The sequence below is a fragment of the Solanum dulcamara genome, chromosome 12, assembly GCF_947179165.1.
Source record: "Solanum dulcamara chromosome 12, daSolDulc1.2, whole genome shotgun sequence".
Classification (NCBI taxonomy): domain Eukaryota; kingdom Viridiplantae; phylum Streptophyta; class Magnoliopsida; order Solanales; family Solanaceae; genus Solanum; species Solanum dulcamara.
The window spans coordinates 63,701,217-63,723,757 of NC_077248.1; the positions used below are offsets into that span (position 1 = coordinate 63,701,217).

The 22,541-nt window shown below is 31.8% G+C and overlaps 1 protein-coding gene and 1 long non-coding RNA gene across 4 annotated transcripts; one reads left to right on the forward strand and one right to left on the reverse strand.

Annotated features, from left to right (window-relative positions):
• The first annotated feature begins 5,053 nt into the window (after nucleotides 1-5,053).
• Nucleotides 5,054-9,961, forward strand: LOC129877608 (GDSL esterase/lipase At5g45960-like). The gene is made up of 5 exons (XM_055953133.1): nucleotides 5,054-5,388; nucleotides 5,872-6,002; nucleotides 6,932-7,168; nucleotides 8,680-8,938; nucleotides 9,638-9,961. The coding sequence occupies exons 1-5, from the start codon at nucleotides 5,082-5,084 to the stop codon at nucleotides 9,832-9,834; spliced, it is 1,131 nt and encodes a 376-aa protein (XP_055809108.1). The 5' UTR covers nucleotides 5,054-5,081; the 3' UTR covers nucleotides 9,835-9,961.
• A 1,550-nt stretch (nucleotides 9,962-11,511) lies between these two features.
• On the reverse strand, nucleotides 11,512-22,153 carry LOC129877609 (uncharacterized). Of its 3 annotated transcripts, none has more exons than XR_008763568.1 (4): nucleotides 20,441-22,153; nucleotides 19,747-19,835; nucleotides 18,760-18,801; nucleotides 11,512-11,705 (listed from the first exon to the last, which is right to left on the reverse strand). It is a non-coding gene; the product is annotated as an uncharacterized LOC129877609 (long non-coding RNA). The 3 variants fall into 3 exon arrangements; XR_008763569.1 differs by having other exon boundaries at nucleotides 19,747-19,870; XR_008763570.1 differs by having other exon boundaries at nucleotides 19,747-22,153.
• Between the last annotated feature and the right edge of the window lie 388 nt (nucleotides 22,154-22,541).

Genomic DNA, 22,541 nt, shown 5'->3' on the forward strand with positions numbered 1-22,541 from the left:
GCGCTATAGTGGCGCGTCGTGCCACTTCAATGCAAAGCCAAAATAGGCTTAAAACCCTGCACATCTAATAGTGGTGCATCGCGCCAAGGACCAAACTAGAGGCCGTTTTCTGGCGCTATAGTGGCGCTGGGGGCCACTGGAGGGCCAAGCCTAAATTTCGCCCAGGCATGAAATTCTTACAGTACTAGTCTATAGTAAAATGACCATAACTTTTGATTACGAACTCCAAAAATTGCAATCTTGATGGATTTGGAAAGAAAACTCAAAGACCTTTAATTTGGTAGGTCGTGGTCCACCCAGTTCATTATATTCTAGGAGATATGGTCGTTTAAAGTTGACCCTTATACTAACTCATCCGAAAACTTAATCGATTGGAGTTCTTTGGACTCGAGTTGGTGTTAGAGATCCCTTATGACCCCTAAACACATCTAACACACTTCAAATACTTAGGAATTAATCCTAACTCATGTGTATATACTCCACAATACTCGAGTTCGATCCTACACGTACATAAGAGGGTCTAAATCTTAGGAAATATTTTGGGGGGTGTTACACTCTGACTCTGACCTTGACCTAGGATCGACCAATCTTGACTCAAGAGCTGAACCCCAACCCCTAACCAACCCAAGACTATCCTGACCTCAACCTCGACTAAAGATTTAACTCCAACCTCAACCACAACCTCGATTCGGGACCTGACCCCCACCTTGACTCAAACTTGGGACCTTACCCTCGGCCAGACCTGACTTGAGACCCAAACTCTGACTCGACCCTGATTTGGGACAATCCCTCTCCCAACCTCAACTCGAGATTCAACCTCGATTCCGACCCAAATGTGGGATTTGGCCCTAATCGTCAGCGGAATCCTGACTCGAGGCTTGAACTCCAACCCTTGACCCGATCCAACCCCACCCTCGACTCGGGACATGACTCTCACCTGGAACCTAACTTGGAAATCAACCCCTGACTCAGAATCGTGACTCAAACCATAAACGTATATTTTCGTATCATAATATTCTCCAAGTTATGACCTAGACTCGAAATCCATTCCATAAATAAGTTATTCCCTTATTTTGTGTTGGTCTTTAACTTATGTCCCTCATAATAATTTTTTTACGATATAAGTTTATATTTTTATATCATAATATTAACCCACTTATAATTTGCATAATTCAATTTCTAAAAAACTTGTACCCATGAGGCATAAATTTAATTAATAAAAAACAGAAAATAGAAACCAGCTCATTTTAAGGACAAACAAATTTAATGGAGGGCCCGTCCATTTTTAGGATGTGAATTAGCAATGAAAAATATTATGTGGTTCATGGCCAAACAAAATTAATGAGAGGGATGATTGTGTAAAGGAGTGTAAAATGTCCTATTGAGTTGTCATTGGTCTTTAAAGCCCTTCAAGATACTGGTGTTTTGCTAGTGGGTCAATGCCCCTTTTAACACATTATCTAACCACTACATTGGAATTGGTGGTTGTTTTTCATTTTTTTTTGTACCTACCTTATTTATTTCTACTACAAATTAGGTACTAAATAATTTGTAGTTTGATTTTTGTATGAAATTTAATTTATTGATCTGTATTTTCAATTTTTGGAAATCTATAACTTCTTTTTACGACTTTTCTATCTTCACAAAGATAGGAGTAAAAATTGTGTACACATTATTTTCTTCAGATTTCACTTGTGCGACTATACTGACTATGTTGTTATTATTGTTGTTATAAAGTTTTCTCGTCAAATCTTAATCAGCAAAACTACAAATTCCTCAAATTATTTTGATAAAATCTAGTTATTGTAGATATTTCCTCATTTTCGTCCGGAACATTTTTTATTTCCCATTTATAAAAATTATCACTATTGTTTCATTCTTCATCTAATTAGATAGATTAAGTAAATTAACTAATAATTTTTTGGAACCTCAAAAAAATCCGCAATTACTATTCTTTGAATATCCACCGAGTAAATCAACTCTAATTAGATACATGTAATGTAAACTGCATTTCTATTTCTTTTGTCAAATCACATGAAATTTTAACTTGATATATGAAATGTATGAAATACATATGAACTCGTGAAAAATAGCATTTTTAAAATCTAAATTAACAAATACAAACGAATTTCTTTTTGATAAAATATTCCTAAAAATAACTTTTTGCGATTTAGAGCCCGTTTGGGTGGGCTTAAAAAAAATAACTTTTATGTATGAAGTGCTTTTAGAATTTTAAAGTGCTGAAAGTTATTTTTATAAATAAGCAGTTGAGTGCTTGGATAAAAGTGCTTAAATGAGGAAAATTATGTGAATTTTAGGGTTAAAAGAATAAAAAGGGTAGTTTGGGAATTTAGTTAAAATATAAGGGATATAAAAGTAATTTTCATGGTCAAAGAAAATGACTTTAAGCACTTAGAAAAAAAAGTTAGGAATCCTAACTTTTTCTTTTTGACTGACTTTAAGAACTTTCTGGCTTAAAGTTAGCATTAGGCAAACACGTCCCAAAAGCTGAAAAGGGGCTTTAAGTTGGTTTTGACCAACTTAAAGCCAATCCAAACGGACTCTTAGACTTATTAATTGTTATTAAGATTTTGTATTGAATATCAAAGCAAAATTGACTTTATTTCTACTATTATATTAATTACGATGATACATATTTCAATCTTCTTAGTGACAATTTTTTTTTTTAAAATGCATTATGAAATCTCATAAAAGATGAATATTGATACCCTTTCATATATAACAAATTGAATTACCTATAATTTGAAACATAAGATAAATTATTTACTACAATAAATTCAAGTATATTAATAATGCGATATAGTTCTTCAACATTACCAATATATATACATTATCTAAAGCGGATTAAAAAAAATTCCCCTGACGTTTGTAATATATTTTTATATATGTTTTTCGTTAATCTATCACCTCAAAAAAACCTTTAGTATTATTTTTGTACTCAAATATACCGTTGAATAATTGAAATGGTTCAACAAATCGTTTCACACTAAGAATGGAAGTTACGTAAAAGTATATTTAGACCTTTTAAATTATTGTTCAAATAATTGGATTTGATTGCTACCCAACGATGAATGAAATCTATAAAATCAAGTTCTTATATAATGATGGATGTACTAGTTGACCATGATTTAATAAAGACATACTTCCTCCGTTTAAAAAAAATGACCTCCTTTCGTTTTTAATCTGTTTTAAAAAATATAATCCCTTTCCTTTTTTGGTAAAACCTTAATTTCAACTTTCCACATGGTATGTTTAAAGCCGCAAAATTAAAAGGTATTTTGATACATTTGACATAACTTTAATTTATGACCATAAGATGAAAACGTCTTATTTATTTTCTTAAACTCCGTGTCAAGTCAAACTAGATCATTCTTTTTGAAATGGATAGAGTAATATATAAAAAAATATGTCAATTAACTTGGGCTCAACTGACATATATGCTTTCAAATTTTTGATGGGCATAAGTAAGCACTTAAATTTGTATAAAGTTAAATAAGTAGACATACATATCCTACATGAAATAACACAAATCAATTTGAGTGCATCTCACGCAAATAGCCACGAAAATCAATTCAAGTTCCGATTATTTGTGCACACATAAAATTAGATAAAATAAATATCAGCCAAAACCAAATTAAAAAAATACATTTATATATTATACCTTCTATAAATTTTGGAACTTAATATGGAGGTATCAAAATCAAGAACTCATAACGAAGTGATGGACAAGTGGAATGATTTTGATTGATATTATATTTCAACAAATTCCTGAAATTTTCTACTAAAGAATTTTCTCATTTCAACAAATTCCTGAAATTTTCTACTAAAGAATTTTCCCATAACCTTACAACATATACCACGTATAAGAATTCAATTATATTTTTTATTATAGACAAAAAAATAAAAACAGTCAATCGATTCACTAAGCTTTCACTATGTGTGGAGTTCAGAAAAGCAGAAGGCAATTTATGATTTGAAGTTTCTAAGTTTCCAATAATTTAAATTTTAAAAAAAACTTCCTTATATTTGCTCAAATGGAATCAAGCCCCCGTACAACAGATATTTATTTATAATTTAATTAATTTCTCAATATATATATATAGAGAGAGTTAGTCTGTGCAAAGTTTTCTTGATTTTGTATACGATATTTTAGATCCGCTCCTTTGGGAATGGATCAAATTACAAGAATCTATCCTATAAGATTATCCTATACATTTTCATAAAAAAATATTTTTACGGTTGGAACTCCTGTTCTGTGATACTTGTTTTGCCAAGATGCACAAGAGAATAAACTTACAAGGAGAAAATCATGCATTGTGGCTGAATAATTAATAATGGAAAGGAAAAAAAAACAGTTAAAAAATTAATGAGCTACTTTTGGGTCTATTTTTATGTATTATATATTGAGAATAATATTTTTTGTTGTAGTATCAATAATAGCAGTGGACCTATATTTCATCAGTAGGAAACAAGTACAAATTTTAAAATTTGTGGTCAAAATTATAGATCATAGATTTGAGGGACAAAAATTAAAACATCATCCCAAATTAACGGGTGGATGAGAATGACTCGATTGAAATCATGTCCAACTAAATGTTGTAGTAGATCCTAAAAAGTTAATTTTTTTTATAAATTTATTTTGAATCAAGATTTTTTGGACTCAATTGTGAGGGATCAACTCTTGAATTGATCAAAATATTTTGATTTTTTTTAGTTTTCGTGATGGATGAGATTCTGTAATAAAGAATTTATGGCTGACTAATATTGTCCATCGACTATCGCTATTTAGCTATTACATTTATTTTTCACGTTTTTTGTTATAGGCATAGAATAAATTTCGGAATTGGACAAGTACGAAAAGAACTTTAAAATCCTTGATAATACGGAAAGGAAAGGGACCCTAAAATTTATATTAAATTTGTATAGAGGTCCACTGCTATTATTAATAGTAGTACACACAACATTTTTTTTTTCATTATATATACATATAACACAATAATAGACGACAAAGCTCATACAGTTTTCCAACATTTTTTTTCTCCCATTATTATTCTTCCACAATGACTTTTTCTTGTAAGTTTATTCTCTTTATGCCTATTCTTCTAATTTTTATTTTCCAAAATATAGTTCAAGGTCGAACATTATTATTAAACAATAATAATAATAATAGTTATAAAAAGTTTCAAAGGCCATTGAACAATTCAATTTCAGCTATTTTTGTGTTCGGAGATTCTACGGTTGATTCCGGCAACAACAACTACATAAATACGGTCGTAAAATGTGATTTTCCGCCATACGGACGCGATTTCGCGAACCACATTCCCACCGGAAGGTTCACCAATGGACGTCTCGTTACGGATTACTTAGGTACATACATACAGTCAAATTTTTTTTTAACAATGTCGTTTGTCTGAATAATTTTTGATTGTTATATAGCGAATATGTAATGTTAAATAACACGGAAAATCACTTCAAAAGAAAATTTTGATCATTATAATGAGATGTTGTTATTATAGTTGATATTTTATCGTATTTTCCAGGTAGGGTAAAGGAATTTTAATATTATCACCAACATATAGAAGTTTGAGTCTTTTTCTTAACAATGTTATCTAGTTGGTATAATATTATATATATATATATATATATATATATATATATATATATATATGTATGTATACAACAACAACAACAGCCACTCAGTGGAATTCCACAACGTGGGGTCTGGGGAAGGTAAAGTGTACGCAGACCTTACTCCTACCAAGGTAAGACGACTGTTTTCGAGAGACCCTCAGCTATATATATATATATACACACACTATCAGTATATATAACTTAAATATTTTGTAACAGCTTCGTACGTGGGAATCAAAGATTTTGTGCCACCCTATTTGGACCCAAGTCTTAGCTTGGACGAAATCATGACCGGAGTTAGTTTCGCCTCCGGTAGCTCTGGCTTTGATCCTCTCACAGCTCAATTAGTGGTACGTCCCTCGATCTCATTTATATATATATCTATATATATGAAAGTTAGCGATAGAATCAAAATTTTCATTAAATGAATTCAAGATTTCGGTGATGGAGAGATGTTTCGAAATAATTGTCTTTTGTAGACTAGTGTAGTTGTAGTATAATGACAAAAGTTCAAACTTATAATCTGGCACATGAATCATAGTTGTATTGAATTTTCTTTCTTACTAGTAAATTTCTCTCTAACAACCAAACTTGTACTACTTGCATTAAGCTTTCAAAAATATAAAGTATATAGTTTTTTTAATCAAGAAAATGAGTTTTTTATTAACTATAAAAATAGAAAAATAAATTTTATAAATGACATTGTACGCTAATTTTCTCCTATACTAACACACACTCCACCTCCACTTTCACCCCTGAGTCCTTGACCTAACCCCACCCGCTCCTCATCCCGCCTTTGACCCCATTTATTTTTATATTAATATTTATCTGAATTATATATAAATGTTCACGTTCGTCATAATATATTCTGCTTACTTACTAAATACCATAAAATAAACAAATAAATCCACTTAAATTTTCTAGAAAAGTTTTTCCTTTTCTACTAATGATGTAATTAGATAAAGACTAAGGTTTCATAACATGTTCCAACTTTAGGATTAAGAGAAAGAAAAAAGCCTAAAATATTTATTTTTGTGAAAGGGTATGTAGTCATTTAATTTTTCAAAAATAAAAATTAAACATAATAATTCAAATGTTATTTATTATTGGATAAACTGTTGATATTAATCTTAAAAGAGAAACGGTGAGTACAATTAAGCCATGAACAATCAATCATTATATCGTAAAAAATTAAATAGGTTCGATCTATAATAATTATGATCTTTTTATCAATTAATTATTAACAAGATTGTGGTTTGAATTTGATCATAATTGACAGGATGCAATTACAATGGAAAAGCAGCTGGAATATTTTAAAGAATACAAAAAGAGACTTGAAAATTCAATTGGAAAAGAAAAGACAAAATTGCTAATAAGCAAAGCAGCATTTATCATAAGTGCAGGGACAAATGACTTTGCTGTGAACTATTTTAACACCCCATTTAGAAGACAAAAATATTATAATGTCTCTCAATACCAACAATTCTTGTTGCACATGGTCCAACAATTTATCCAAGTAAGTATCTATCACATAATAAATTAAAGCCATGTGATTCTTATTTATAAATGTGAAAAGATAGTGCTAATATTTTTATAACCATGTTATTTGTTTCAATATTTTTTTTTTGCTATAGAAAATATATAATATATTATTAGAAATAAAGGCCTTTTTAATAGCGAATCAATAAAAAATTCGTGTTATATAACGTGATTTTTTCACACTATTTCTATTAAACCAGCTTATTGAAAAATACATGATGAAAAATAAATTCTCACTGAAATATTGAGAATTGCAACTGAACATTTTTCAGTGAAAAATTCAATAGGAAAGTGTGATTTTTAGTAGTGATATACTATGAAGAATTGATTTCAAAAAGAATTTAACCGTTATAATAAAACATTAAGTATTATAGAGAATGACTGTTATAATTTGTCCAAGGAACTCTCTATCACATGATCAATTAAAAACAGGTGGTTGTCCCAAATGTATGTAAATGATCTACCGTCAAATATTTTTATAACAATGTCGTTTATTTGGAACTTTTTGATTGCTTCAACGGAATACTACTATGTGTTTTTTTCTTTATAACAACGTCGTTTATGAAATGGATATTTCCTAACTATTATAACGAAATGTCGTTATATGTAATCCTCTTTTATATAATATCGTTGTTTGTCTGAAACTTCAGATAAATAATATGTGATATAACATTATATGAAAAATTATTTTAATTTTATTTGAATATTATAATAAAATATTATTATTATAAGCGATGACTGTTATAGAGAGACCTGACTGCATGTATTATATTTAGACATTTTTTATTTATTGAGGTTCTTTTAAAAAAAAAGTTTAAAAAATATTCATGGCATGTGTACGATAGATAGAGGTGAGGTGCTTTAGTAGGCCTTTTGGAAATGACATATATATTATATAAATAATTTAAGAGGCAAAACATTGATGATGATTTATGAAGTGGGGAGGGTTGAGTTAGGTGCTGTATCTTAATTACTACAATTAATTGGAGACAACCATATTGCACTACTTTTTTCTTTTGCTTTATTATATTCATTTATTAAAGTGCACACACATTATTTTCACATGTCGTGCATCTCAATTAATTTTATGAGATATTTTTTATTTATTATCAATCAGATATTTGATGACTTTATTCATCAAGGCTCAAAAAATCAAGAAAAAATTAACATTTTTTTTTATCATTTTTAAAATTTAAACATGAGACCTCAGTATTTCCAAACCATTTCATTATCAACAAGACAACATGTCTCACTTAGGTACTTGAATTTCTTTATCTTTTACATTAAGAGGCAAGGGAAAGAAAAATAGGAAGGGATTATAAAATGGAGAATCGACCCTCACTAAGCTATTAAAATTTCTCATCTACACTTATATTAGATATAGCTTTTAAAATTAAACAAAATAATAATCTAAATGGTATGTTTCAAGTTAATGTGTTTGATATTAATCTTTTGTATAAATAAACTTTATGTTAATTAATGTTCTAGGGTTTGATGAACGAGGGAGCTCAAGTGATCGGTGTCGCCGGAGTTCCGCCGTTCGGATGTTTGCCGATAGTCATCACGATAGATTCCGGCGATGCACTTCAACCCCGCCGATGTATTGAATCGTTCTCTATCGTTGCAAGAGAGTACAACTCACTTCTTCAACGTTTACTAAAGACTATGGAAATTCATGGCACAAAATTATTCTACGTCGATATCTACAATCCAATAAATGACATGATACAACACCCAATTAAATATGGTGAGTAACCCAAATTAATTAGTTTTCCATTTTTGGATTTTGGTCAGATACATCTTACGGTGTATTTGGTATAAGTTCAATTTTTCAATTTTTGTTGGTCAATTGTTTTTTGAAAAATATCTCTTTTAAATTAGAAAAATAACTTTCGTGACAAAAATAGACAAAATAAGTAATGTAAGCAGCATTTCATATTAATTATCTCGCCCAGTTGCCACGCTCCCACGTACGCCCTCGCCCTCGCCCTCTCCACCCACCCAACATCCCTCACCCTCACCCTCCAACTCAACCAACCCTACCTACTCAACATCACCCCCACCTCCAACACATTCCTACCATACATAAATGCTTTTGAAATAATTATTTTTTATTTACTTATCCAATATTTTAACAAATAAGTAAGAAAATCGTTTTATTTTAGGTAAACATTTTCTTCATTCCAAGCACACCCTTAAATTACAAAGAAATTCTATCATGTAATTTAACTTGCTGTAGCAAGTTGTCTGACTTTAAATTTCAAATTACTAATTCTACTTATTATAAGCAATTGTCTATAGTTTGACCTGACAGTATGTAAAAGTTCTTTTACGTTTTTAATGCATAAACGTTAAACTCTTCCTTTTTTACTTTCACTTGAAGTATATTTCATTTTTTTCCCATTCAACTTTTCCTAATTAATTAAGGACATATTTAATTTTGTAGGATTTACAGAAGTTACCGTGGGGTGTTGTGGAAGTGGATTTATTGAAACTTCAATTCTTTGCAATCCAAAATCAATTGTATGCAATAATCCTTCAAATCATATGTTTTGGGATGCTGTCCACCCAAGTCAAGCTACTTATTACAGTCTGTTTCAAGCAGTACGTCCTTCTATTGATGTTGCTATCAAGCAATTATAAACATTTGGTGAATGAAAAAACTATACAAAATTGTTCTAGGTTTTGATGATTAGGGTGGATGTATTCGGTGGTGGAGTCAGAAATTTAAATGAAAAGATTTATGTTTAGAAAAATGTATTATGTAAAGGGGATTCAACTACTTATATATATGAATTTTCTTTTGATTCTGATCCTATTTATATGGCATAATATATAAATATGACTCTTAACTTGGCTTCAGCTGACAGCTATGACCTTTAACTTTACTAGTGCACAAGTAGGCACATTAACTATCCAAAACTTAAACAAAATAGACACATTTGTCCTACATGACAATTTTGTGTCTTACTGACGTCCTACGTGTATTATGCTACGTACATGTGTGTCTACTTGTTCAATTTTACACAAGTTTAATTGCCTACTTGTGCACATCCAAATCTAGAGAATATAAATGTCAGCTAAAGTCAAGTTAAATGACATATTTATGTATTATGCTATTAGAGTTTGATAAATTATTAAAATAGTATATATTTTAAAGAATATCAAAAATGTTCACTTTTAATACACTTAAAAGGATCAAATTATATTAGGAGTATATCTAAAAGACCATTTTGAACCTACTTCAAAAAATAAAGGATTTTTTTGCCAAAAAGAACATGAACCAGAGTTACTCATTATTGGGGTCACTACTAGAAAATAGACCTATGGCAACAACACCTAAACCGTTGCACTAGATACCAAATTTGTTGCAATAGACCTATTGCAACAGTTTAGGGGACTGCTACATCTACTTGCATAGCAATAGATCTATTGCGACAATTTTGTGCAACGCTTGTCAAATCGTTGCTATAGATAGTCTATTGCAATAGTTAACCAACTGTGGTCGTAGGCCACTATATTGCAAGGGTTATTCCGACTAATACAATGATTCAAAATCGTTATATCATTTATGTCACGATATATTCTGGTTATTGCAACAATTTTTTGATGGTATAGCGACGGTTCATATTACATATTGCCACAGTTATTAGGAGCTTTTGCAACGGTTTTATTGAGCTAGTGCAACAGTTTGATGAGACTATTGCAACGCTTTATGAAAGCTATTACAACGGCTTTATAGAGTATCAATGTACCCATAAATAATTATTTTTACCTATATTATCATGAATACACTGAAACATAGATGAATTAAGAAAAGATAATACTAATCAAAAAGAATTATAATCCAAAATATCCAACTAACTAACTAACTAACTAACTAACTAACTAACTATATATATATATATGTATAAATAAATTATAACACAATTCAAGGGTCAACATCCATAAATTTGCAATGTCTATCAAAAGAGAAAAAATTCTTCAAACATTTGAAGGTCTATCAACAATCAATCAATACTGGATTCTTAATCTGTTTGGATTTGGATCAACCAATCTCCGCATAAATGATTACAAAGAATATATTATGACTTATCCAAAACTTGAAGTAGACAATATATACACTAGTAACAGATTATGAAAAATGTTGGCAATCAAATATGAAATTGTGAAGCTAGTAATCAGTCAATCTGAGTATCAGCTTGTAACCAACCTGTATGCAGTATCTGTGTTGACAGATACACATATAAACTTTTTATAAAGTCATACCTCATTAATTTTTGTTACCAAAGATCATACACCGAATATGAGAAGAAAAAACAAAAAAAAAGAAACAAACCGATGTACTTCAGCTAGGTTGTTCATTGTTCCATGTGTCAAATTGAATTTGTTAGGCACACCTATTATTTCCTCATATGAATACTGTCCTATGCTCATATGGATATTAGAAGAAGTAAAGGGTACAACAGAAGCATTTAAATGCTTCACCAAGCTCATCGGATCCAACCCCTTCTCTTCAAAAGAAATAAACTTGTAAGATATAAATGAAACAAAGTAATAACCTAGCAATTTTCATTATTCATCAAAGTTAGACACACAAACTGCTGCAAAATATGTTAGTAAACTGTATTGGAAAATATTAAACAGTAACAATAACTTCTGAAAGTAATAAAAGACAGAATTTGGAATGAATCTGAAAATAATAACAGTATTTGAAAAATTATTGTAAGAACAAAATTGAGCCCAGTGAATACACAGTGTGTCCTTAAGGAAGTTATTCCCCTCAAAGTACCCGAGGTTTTGGAATCTTTCCTCCCAGGATAGAACGATTTACTCACCAAAATAGAGGTACTGCAAATTTTGGTGACTGCGAACCACTCGAAGGCTGTATATCACACGATTTTAGGAAGTGCAAAAAGAAGAAGAAATAGAAGATGTTATTTCAGAAATTTTGTATGAACATTCTGAGGATTAACAGATATATATAGACTATTTGCACCTTTTAAGAAAAGGCACCTATTGGGAAAAAGGTTTGACTGTGGAGAAAAAGTTTGCAAAATATTTTTTAAATTAATACGGAAAAGAAACGGATCGCGGGTCACGGGTCAGAATTTTTTCACTTAATTAATTAATTAAATAAATAATATTAATTAATTAAAATTTAAAGGAAATTTGGTCGAAAAAAATTATCAATCAATCATATCAATTGACTAAATCCAAATCCAAATTCAAATCCGAAGCCGTAGCTGAAGCCGAGCCGAGCGAGCGACGACGACGACGACGCGAGGGAAGACCCTCTTCTTGACCCTTTAGCAATCATGAAGGAGTGCTTCTACTTTTAAGTAGAAGACTTTTCCTTTCCACCACCTATGTGGAACCAAAGCTTATTTCTTAAAGCAAGAGAGAACATATCATTTTTCCCTCCACTTTTTTTCCCTCAATTTCCCATTCAAATTATCTATTAAACCCAACAATCCCCCACATGAATGGGGAATTTCTACAAGATAAAGGAATGCACGGATAAGTGTGTGATATACAAGCGAAGATTAATTGCATCTGGATAAGTAGGTTTTTCTTTGAACTTTCCATAGTGAACTTATATAGGATATACTCGATCAATCGATAGATGCGATATCTTTGAACCGTCAAACTTTATTGTATAACTAGACAACATAAGTCACACAATTAAACATCAACCATCTATGGTTCTCACAGTTGTGTTCGTTTCAGCCATGAACACCGCCTGGTTTCGTGAATGCATAGAGAATGGGCCTTTACCGTCATTCCTCTTGAAGCGGCTTATACTTCACATTCACATAGGTGATTTCTAAACGTGTAATCCTATAGACACACTATCTAGTCATTTTTTATCAGGCTTAGATAATCATTAAAAAACTTTTAATGCTTTATTAACTCATTAAAAAGCCTTAAGGTTTTATCCTTTGTTTCTGAACATTGTCATCATCACGAGAATGGGTTGAATTATTTGACAATGGTGAATCGCCAATCATAACTTTGTTTGATCTCTTTGAACCTAGTTCTTGGGATCTCTAGTCTACTATGTAGAGTTACTGCCATGATAACTTGTCCTAGGCCTTAACCCCATTCTCCTTGATGATCTTTCAACAGCCTCTCTAGATAAACCTTTTGTTAGTGGATCCGATACGTTATCTCTTGACTTTACGTAGTCAATAGTGATAACACCACTAGAGAGTAGTTGTCTAATAGTATTGTGTCGCCGTCGAATGTGACGCGATTTTCCATTATACATAATGTTTCCTGCCCTCCCTATTGACACTTGGCTATCACAATGTATACATATGGGTGCCAAAGGTTTGGGCCAAAATGGAATATCTTCCAAAAAATTTCGGAGCCAATCTGCTTCTTCACCAGCCTTGTCTAAAGCTATAAATTCAGACTCCATTGTAGAGCGGGCGATGCATGTCTATTTTGATGATTTCCAAGACACTGCTCCTCCACCAACGATGAAAACATATTCACTTGTGGATTTAACTTCAAATGATCCGGTGATCCAGTTTGCATCACTATATCCCTCAATTACTGCGGGATATTTATTATAATGCAAAGCATAGTTTTGGGTGTGTTTCAAATACCCCAAGACCCGTTTCATTGCCATCCAATGAGTTTGATTGGGATTATTCGTGAATCGACTCAACTTGCTAATAGCACATGCTATATCTGGTCATGTACAATTCATAATATACATCAAACTTCCCAAAAGTCGTACATAGTCCAATTGTGAGTCACTTTTACCTTCATTCTTTTGAAGTGCAAAACTTACATCAATTGGAGTTTTTGCAACATTAAAATTTAAATACTTGAACTTATCAAGTATGTTTTCAATATAATGTGACTGTGATAATGCTAGACCTTGTGGAGTTTTATGGATCCTAATTCCTAAGATCTAGTCAGCAACCCCTAAGTCTTTCATGTCAAATTTGCTAGCAAGCATACGCTTCGTAGCATTTACATCGACAATGTCTTTACTCATTATCAACATGTCATCAACATATAAACAAACAATGACTTCATGATTTGGAGTGTTTTTAATATAAACACATTTGTCACACTCATTAATCTTAAATCCATTTGCCAACATTGTTTGGTCAAATTTCGCATGCCATTGTTTAGGTGCTTGTTTAAGTCCATAAAGTGACTTAAAAAGTTTGCACACTTTCCTTTCTTTACCTAGAACTACGAAACCCTCAAGTTGTTCCATGTAAATTTCTTCCTCTAATTCTCCATTTAAGAAAGTCGTCTTAACATCCATTTGATGGATTTCAAGACCATATACAGCTGCAAGTGCCACTAACACCCGAATAGATGTTATTCTTGTTACCGACGAGTATGTGTCAAAGTAATCAAGACCTTCTTTTTGTCTATAACCTTTGACCACAAGTCTTGCCTTATATTTATCAATAGTGCCATCAGCTTTTATTTTCCTTTTAAAAATCCATTTTGATCCTAAAGGTTTATTTCCAGGAGGAAGATTAACCAATTTCCATGTATGGTTATTCAAAATTTATTGAATCTCACTATTGATTGCCTCTTTCCAAAATGCTGAATCGGAAAAAGACATTGCAGCTTTAAATGTTGGAGGCTCATTTTCAAGCAAGAATGTCACAAAATCTGGTCCAAAGGAAGTAGATATCATTTGACGTTTGCTACACCTTGGATCCTCTTCGATTGACTTACTTTTCTTTGGTTCTTCTCGCGGTCGTTTAGATCTTTCACTTGAGGACTCACATTTAGTTTTATACGGATAAATATTTTCAAAGAATTCAGCATTATCTGATTCAATTATCGTATTAACATGAATTTCAGGATTGTCCGATTTGTGAACCAAAAATCGACAAGCTTTGCTGTTTGTAGAATAGCCAATAAAAGTACAATCCACGGTCTTTGGTCCGATTTTTACCCTTTTGGGTAAAGAAACTTGGACCTTTGCTAAACACCCCCACACTTTGAAATATTTCAAGTTGGATTTTCTTTCTTTCCATAGTTCATATGGAATAGTTTGTGTTTTGCTATGGGGTACTCTGTTGAGTATTCGATTAGCTGTTAGGATAGCTTCCCCCCACAAGTTCTGCGGTAAACCGAAACTTATTAATAAAGCATTCATCATTTCTTTTAATGTTCGATTTTTCCTTTCCGCAATTTCATTTGATTGTGGTGTGTATGGAGCAGTAGTTTGATGAATAATTCCATATTCTAAACATATCTCTTCAAAAGGAGATTCGTATTCTCCACCCCTATCACTTCTAATCATTTTTATCTTTTTATTCAATTGATTTTCCACTTCGTTCTTGTATTGCTTAAATGTATCAATTATTTTATCCTTACTATTAAGAAAATACACATAACAATATCGAGTGCAATCTTCAATAAAAATTATAAAATACTTCTTTCCACCACGAGTTGGTGTAGACTTCATATCACAAATGTCTGTGTGAATTAATTCTAAGGGACTAGAATTCCTTTCAATAGATTTATAAGGATGCTTAGCATACTTAGATTCAATACATACTTGACATTTTGATTTATTGCAATCAAAGTCAGGCAATATATTTAAGTTAATCAGTTTTCGCAAGATTTTATGATTGACATGTCCTAAACGTGAATGCCATAAATTATTTGACTCAAATAAGTAAGAAGAAGCTTGAACTTTATTATCATCAATAACTATTACATTTAGTTTGAAAAGACCCTTAGTGAGGTAGTCTTTTCCTAGATACATTTCATTCTTACTGACAACTACTTTGTCTGAAACTAGAACACACTTGAATCCATTCTTGATAAGAAGACCGGCAGACACCAAATTATTTTGCATTTCTGGAACATGATAAACTTTGTTCAGCGTCACCACCTTGTCGGATGTCATTTTTAGAAATACTCTCCCATATCCTTCAATCTTAGCAGTTGCAGAATTTCCCATATAGATCGTCGCATCAGGTGCTGCAGGGGAATAAGTAGAGAAGGCTTCTCGGACTGCACACACATGCAAAGTAGCTCCCGAATTAAACCATCATTCTGTGGGATTACCTACTAGGTTGCATTCTGATAGCATTGCACACAGATCATCGATACCTTTTTTATTTTCCATCATATTGGCTTGTCCTTTTCTCTTGTCCTTTTTCGGAAGACGACAATCTGGAGCTTTATGGCCAACTTTCCCACAATTATAAAAATTGCCCTTGAACTTTTTCTTGTTCTGCTCCTGATTCTTTCCAAAGGTTGCTTCCTTTTCTTATTCTTTGGAGAAGCATCTTCAAGGATGTTCGCTCCTATAATCGTTGAATTTTCACGCGACTTCTTTTCTGCTGTTTTGTTATCTTCCTCAATCTTGAGACGAATCACAAGATCTTTCAACTTCATTTCCTTGCGCTTGTGCTTTAGATAATTTTTGAAATCTCTCCACGAAGGAGACAATTTTTATATCATCGCAGCCACTTGAAATGCTTCATTAACTACCATACCTTCAACAATAAGGTCATGAAAAATAAGTTATAGTTCTTGAACTTGGGTTCCAACAGTTTTGCTATCTATCATTTTATAGTCTAGAAACTTAGCAACCACAAATTTTTTCAAACATGCGTCTTCAGTCTTGTACTTCTTCTCAAGTGCATCCTATAATTCTTTAGAAGTTTTCACAGAACTGTAGACATTGTACAAATCATCATCCAAAGCACTTATAATGTAATCCTTGCATAGAAAATTCGCCTGTGTCCATGCCTCAGTAATCATAAAATTTTCATTGGCAGACATATCAATAGTGGGCACAGGAGGGTTTTCGTTGGTGAACTTCTGCATACCAAGAGTGGTAAGCCAAAAGAACACCCTTTGCTTCCATCCTTTGAAGTTGGTTCTAGAAAAATTTTCTGGTTTTTCTGCCGGTGGCACAAAAGCGCGGCTTGTTGCAGCAACAGTCGCAGATGTAGTAGCAGTATCACTTGTCATTTCTTTTCACTGTCAAAATAGACAAATTGTCTTAATATTTCAAAATATTAGACCTTTTACAAAAATAATGATGAAGTTTTTATACTCTTCAAATCGTTGTACAAGTATGAACTTTAATATTCCAATAAAGTTTTAATACTCTTCAAATCAGAATATTTATTTCATATGGAGTAGAAAACCACACAGGTTTTAGTCTCCAAAAACAGAATACAGTTTAATCAGAAAAATAAAAATAACAGTAATTTCCTTAAGATTGTTAGTAAACTGTATTGGAAAATATTAAACAATAACAATAACTTCTGAAAGTAATAAAAGACAGAATCTGAAATGAATTTGAAAATAATAACAATATATGAAAAATTATTGTAAAAATAAAATCGAGCCCACTGAATACACAATGTATCCTTAAGAAAATTATTCCCCTCAAAGTACCCAAGATTTTGGAATCTTTCCCCCCAGAATAGAATGATTTACTCACCAAAGTAGAGGTACTGCAAATTTTGGTGACTGCGAACCACTCGAAGGCTGTATATATCACACAATTTTAGGAAGTGCAGAAAAAAGAAGAAGAAGAAGATGTTATTTCAGAAATTTCGTATGGAACATTAACTTTTCGAACAAGGTTGCAACCTTTAACAAATCCATTGGAAAAAACGGAGGGAAATATTTTTTAAATTAATCTGGGAAAGAAATAATATTAATTAATTAAAATTTAAAAGAAATTTGGTCCAAAAAGATTATCAATCAAATCAACTGACCAAATCCAAATCAGAAGCCATAGCCAAAGCCGAGCCGAGTGAGCGATGACGACAACAGCACGAGGGAAGACTCTCTTCTTGACCCTTTAGCAATCATGAAGGAGTGCTTCTACTTTTAAGTAGGAGATTTTTTCTTTCCACCACCTATGTGGGACCAAAACTTATTTCATAAAGCAAGAGGGAACATATCATTTTTTTCTCCACTTCTTTTCCCTTAATTTCACATTCAAACTATCTATTAAACCCAATAAAATATAATTAGCATCCAGTACAAACTAAAAATATACTAATCAAACACAAAGATTTCGTTGGCACAAGAAACATATTGTTTATGCTACTCTCTCAGTGAATATTCGTTAACTGATATAACTAAATCTTATTAGTTTCTCTAAGATAAACTTGATTATATATATAGAAGCAAAAAAAAGAAAAGGCTGACTCCAATAAGGGAAAAAATTAGCTGCATCAAACACAAGAAAATGTACCATTTGGGCTGTCCTTCAACTGTGTACCTTGACCCTATATTTAATCACCAGGTAATAAGGGGAAATTCCCAAGTTAGACACACAAAATGCTGCAAAATATAACACAAGAAAATGTACCATTTAGGATGTCCTTCAGCTGTGTACCTTGACCCTATATTTAATCACCAGGTAATAAGGGGGAAAACAATGACGAATGCTAGTAATATTTATGGTAAAAAATTGAAACAAGACATTTCAATAGTGATTGTTCCCTAGAAAGAATCCAAGAAACATGCAAGATAATGCCATATAATCGACTATGAATTCGAGTCGAAGATTTTGTGAAAAAAAAGAAATTAAAAATATACCTTCTTCCTCAGTTTTGCATTTTCAGCAGCAAGGATTTTCTCCTGGATTTGTAAGAAAGGAAAGCATAAGCAAACAAGTAGTAAAGTAGTTGGAAATTCTTCAAAAGAGACATTCACATTCAACAAAGTAAGGCCTATTGATAGATTGTTAAATCAACCCTCTACAACTAGCAACACTAATTTCTGGCATATAACCAAACACGATTAAACTTAGGAAGCCTAGTGAATTCAAAATAGAAACAAAAAGGATATGTCTTCGGTAGATTTTTAAGCTCAAAATATTTATTTGCTAATTTATATATAAAGTCCTTTTCTTAATCTTCATAAAATTTAACCACTTACTATACAAAACAAGAAGCGTTTGATCTCTGATAACTTTTTTCTCACTCATAAGCAATGCCTCGTACCTCAAGGCCAAGAAACTCTGTGAATATCTATTGTAATGAGTCGTGTTTGGAACCAAAACAAAAGGACAAGTAGAATTGATAGAAAGGAAGAATATCTTCATCAATTGTGGTTCCTCAAAGCTATTCACGCCATAAGATATCTCTACCATTTTAAATCTCATAAAATGTTATCTTTCACAAGTTTCAAACAAAAAAACTTAAATTTATGATATGATATATCAAATATCAAATAAACTTTCGACAACTATTGACATAGTATCATATTAGCATTATTCCTTCTTAATTACACATATTGGATAATCAAATGGTTCTAGTGTTCCTAATTTTGATTCTACTAGCATTATTCCTTCTTTATTACATGTGTTTTTTCTAATACTTATCACCACACATTCAACATTATAACTAGGTAAGAAAAGACTAGTAAAGAAACCCACCCAGATCCAAAGTTGTGCTTGAATAATGGTGCAGACAATATTTTCCATCATCAATAACAACAACAGAAATATATAAGATATATAGTAGCATGCAATTATTTAACCCAATTAGAAGAAAATATATATGAGTAGAGAAAACTTAATACCTTATCTCTTACGGACAATCCAAGCGTAGGTATATATTTTCATTCCATAATTATTCCAAGCACTTTCTCGAAAATGTCAAATAGCACTGCTGCATTTTATTGAGAATCAGTATAACAACACATCCTGTAGTTATGTATGTAGCTTTCATCATGACTTGTCTCGCTCCAAATTTATGGCGTTAGATTAAGTACATGTATATTAACAATAGAAAGTAAATTATTACTTTAGGTAGGAAATGGAAGGAGTTGAAAAATAGTACCAAACGATGAAAAAGTGGCTTTAAAGAGTTCATGATATATAAGGTTAAATTTGATAGTACACATAGTAAACCTGAGTACAACTTAATTGAACTCCTAGTTTATATCATGTTATAGTTTTGATATGCATATAACTCAGGTAGGGACTGAGATAGTGCAAGGGAAGGGGTTCAATTGATTCGAAAACTTATACTGTGCAAATAGGGTAAAATAATCTTATTGGTTTGTTAAATCCCTTGATATAAGAAAAATTCTAGTGTAGTAGGAGTTCATAAGCTAACTATGTTTAAATTCAAGGTAGAAGTATTTCATAGATGCAGAAGAAGAGAAAGTAAAAACAAAATCAATTACACATTCGAATCTTTTGGAGTCTCTGGTAAGAAGAATTAGAAAGTTTTATATTGTCTGAACTTTTCATCTCGGAGGTGGTTCTTACCATCTCTGTTTATGTTTTTCAACAGTTGTACCCCATCGTATAGAAATAAGGGATCTACAAATAAAATCAGAGTTGTCAGTCATATGTATATAACATCTGTTTACTATCTTGAATTTATCTTTGTTGAATTGTGTGGTCATATCTCATCTAAAAGCTTTAGATATTTGTGAGAGTACACTTTTATTTACTTAATTATATCATCAATAATCTTCCTTATCGCACTTGATCACTATTCAAGTACGAGAATTACAGGAAGGGTTCTTGCAAATATAGTAGATGAACTTACATTGCAGTGAAAAGTTCTGTCTTTGCTTGTTTTACTCGATTATCATCGAAACATTCAGTAATCCTTGCACCTTGATGGAACACATTCATCCTTATATAGCTCAAATAATGGGTGAAACAGATTTTATCCGTAAAACCTATGCCTCTACTCAGTTTAAGGTGTATTATTTCTGCAAGAAGACACTCACATACATCTTTCCTATCGCGCACAATATTGCTATAGAACTCTTCAGAAGTTCAATTATCTCCTACAGAATCACCAAATATTTTTTCATAACAACAATCTCTACTATCGTAGAGGCTTCTGGTGCATAGTCAACAATTTCTCCATTAATATCATCAACCAAAGCCACATCAATAGCAGTACCTCTTTCTCATTTAATTACCTTTCTTAAAAAATTTAGTACTAGTACGTATTGTCGCAAGCATTATTAGAAAATTGATGTTAATTGGTAGTAACATTTTCTATCTGAAAAAAACAACCTTCGAGGAATTGGATTTGATCTACATATTGTCAATTTAATCTATAACATAAGTAGATCTTTTTTCCTACACAAAGTAAAGGATTTTCCACAATCCAATAAATTGAACTCTAAAAACCTAAAATAACTAGAATTGGATTGTCTTATAAGAACAACAACAACAACATGACCAGGAAAATCCCACAAGTGGGGTCTAGAACAGGAATTCAAAACTAAATTAACAGAAAGATGAAATTAAACCTAAATCTTAAAAAGAAAAATTCAAAACCCTAACACTAACTGTCAGACCATATTGAATCTACAAAACAATCAACCAATGAAATGGAGAAAAAAAATAATGACAACAAAATATGAAATTGAATCTGTACATGGCTCGATTAGATTAATAGCGGCAACAAAATATGAATCGAATCAACATCAGTGAGACCCATACCCATAAATCTCACATGGCTCGACCATATGCAATAAGGACTACACCAAATGAGTTAAAGTAAATCTCATAACTTTATATAACTACAGTTGAAGCATTTCCCCAAAACTCAGGTGGACCAAATACTGTAAAAACTATAGGATTGCAAAAATACCTTTTGGGTTCTCAATATAGATAAAAAATGAAATCAAATCAGCCAACTAGGAACGACAGGTGCAGTTTGTGCCTTGTTCGAGGGAAACCAGAGAGTTTTCTGGAGATGAACTTGCCTGAGGTAAGAGTTTGCCAGAGCACCGTGTCAGCTCTAGTCTTTTAGAAAGACGAGGGAGTATAAACATTGTTGTAATATCTAATTTTTTCCACGAGAAACATTGCCTCAAAGGTACTTATTACAACGGTTACTTTACCTGTAGCAATAGATACATCTGTGGAGACGGTTTTTAAACTACTGCAACGGTTAACTTGTTAAGGTGTTCTAATAGGGCTGAAAGTCTATTGCAACGGTCATAACTGTAGCAATAAATTGTCTATGGCAACGGTTATATAATTGATGCTAGATAAGTGTTGCAGTAGGTCAAATTTCTAGTAGTAGGTGGCAAAATCAGCCTATAAAATCATGATCTATGCAACTCATTTAAGTTTGTGTGGTTGATTTTGCCTTCGTAATTTTAAATACCTGGATTTGTTATAGTCCCTCCGTGATACTCCAACCGTTCTATGAATTGGTTACTCTCGAAACGAGTAATGAAGGATATAATGAACATATCCTACCTCCACATTGGTTCAAGAATAGAATCAGAAGGATCAAAAAACCCTTAATTCGTAAAAAAGCCATCGAACCGGTCTATATAGATGTGTGTCAAACTAAGATTCACGTAAAGTTAACTAAAGAACCCTATTTAAA

Coding starts and splice junctions, on each gene's coding strand:
- LOC129877608 (XM_055953133.1), top strand. CDS start 5,082: ATGACTTTTTCTTGTAAGTTTATTCTCTTTATGCCTATTCTTCTAATT. Junction 6,003..6,931: donor CTCTCACAGCTCAATTAGTG/GTACGTCCCTCG, acceptor CATAATTGACAG/GATGCAATTACAATGGAAAA. Junction 8,939..9,637: donor ACAACACCCAATTAAATATG/GTGAGTAACCCA, acceptor TTAATTTTGTAG/GATTTACAGAAGTTACCGTG.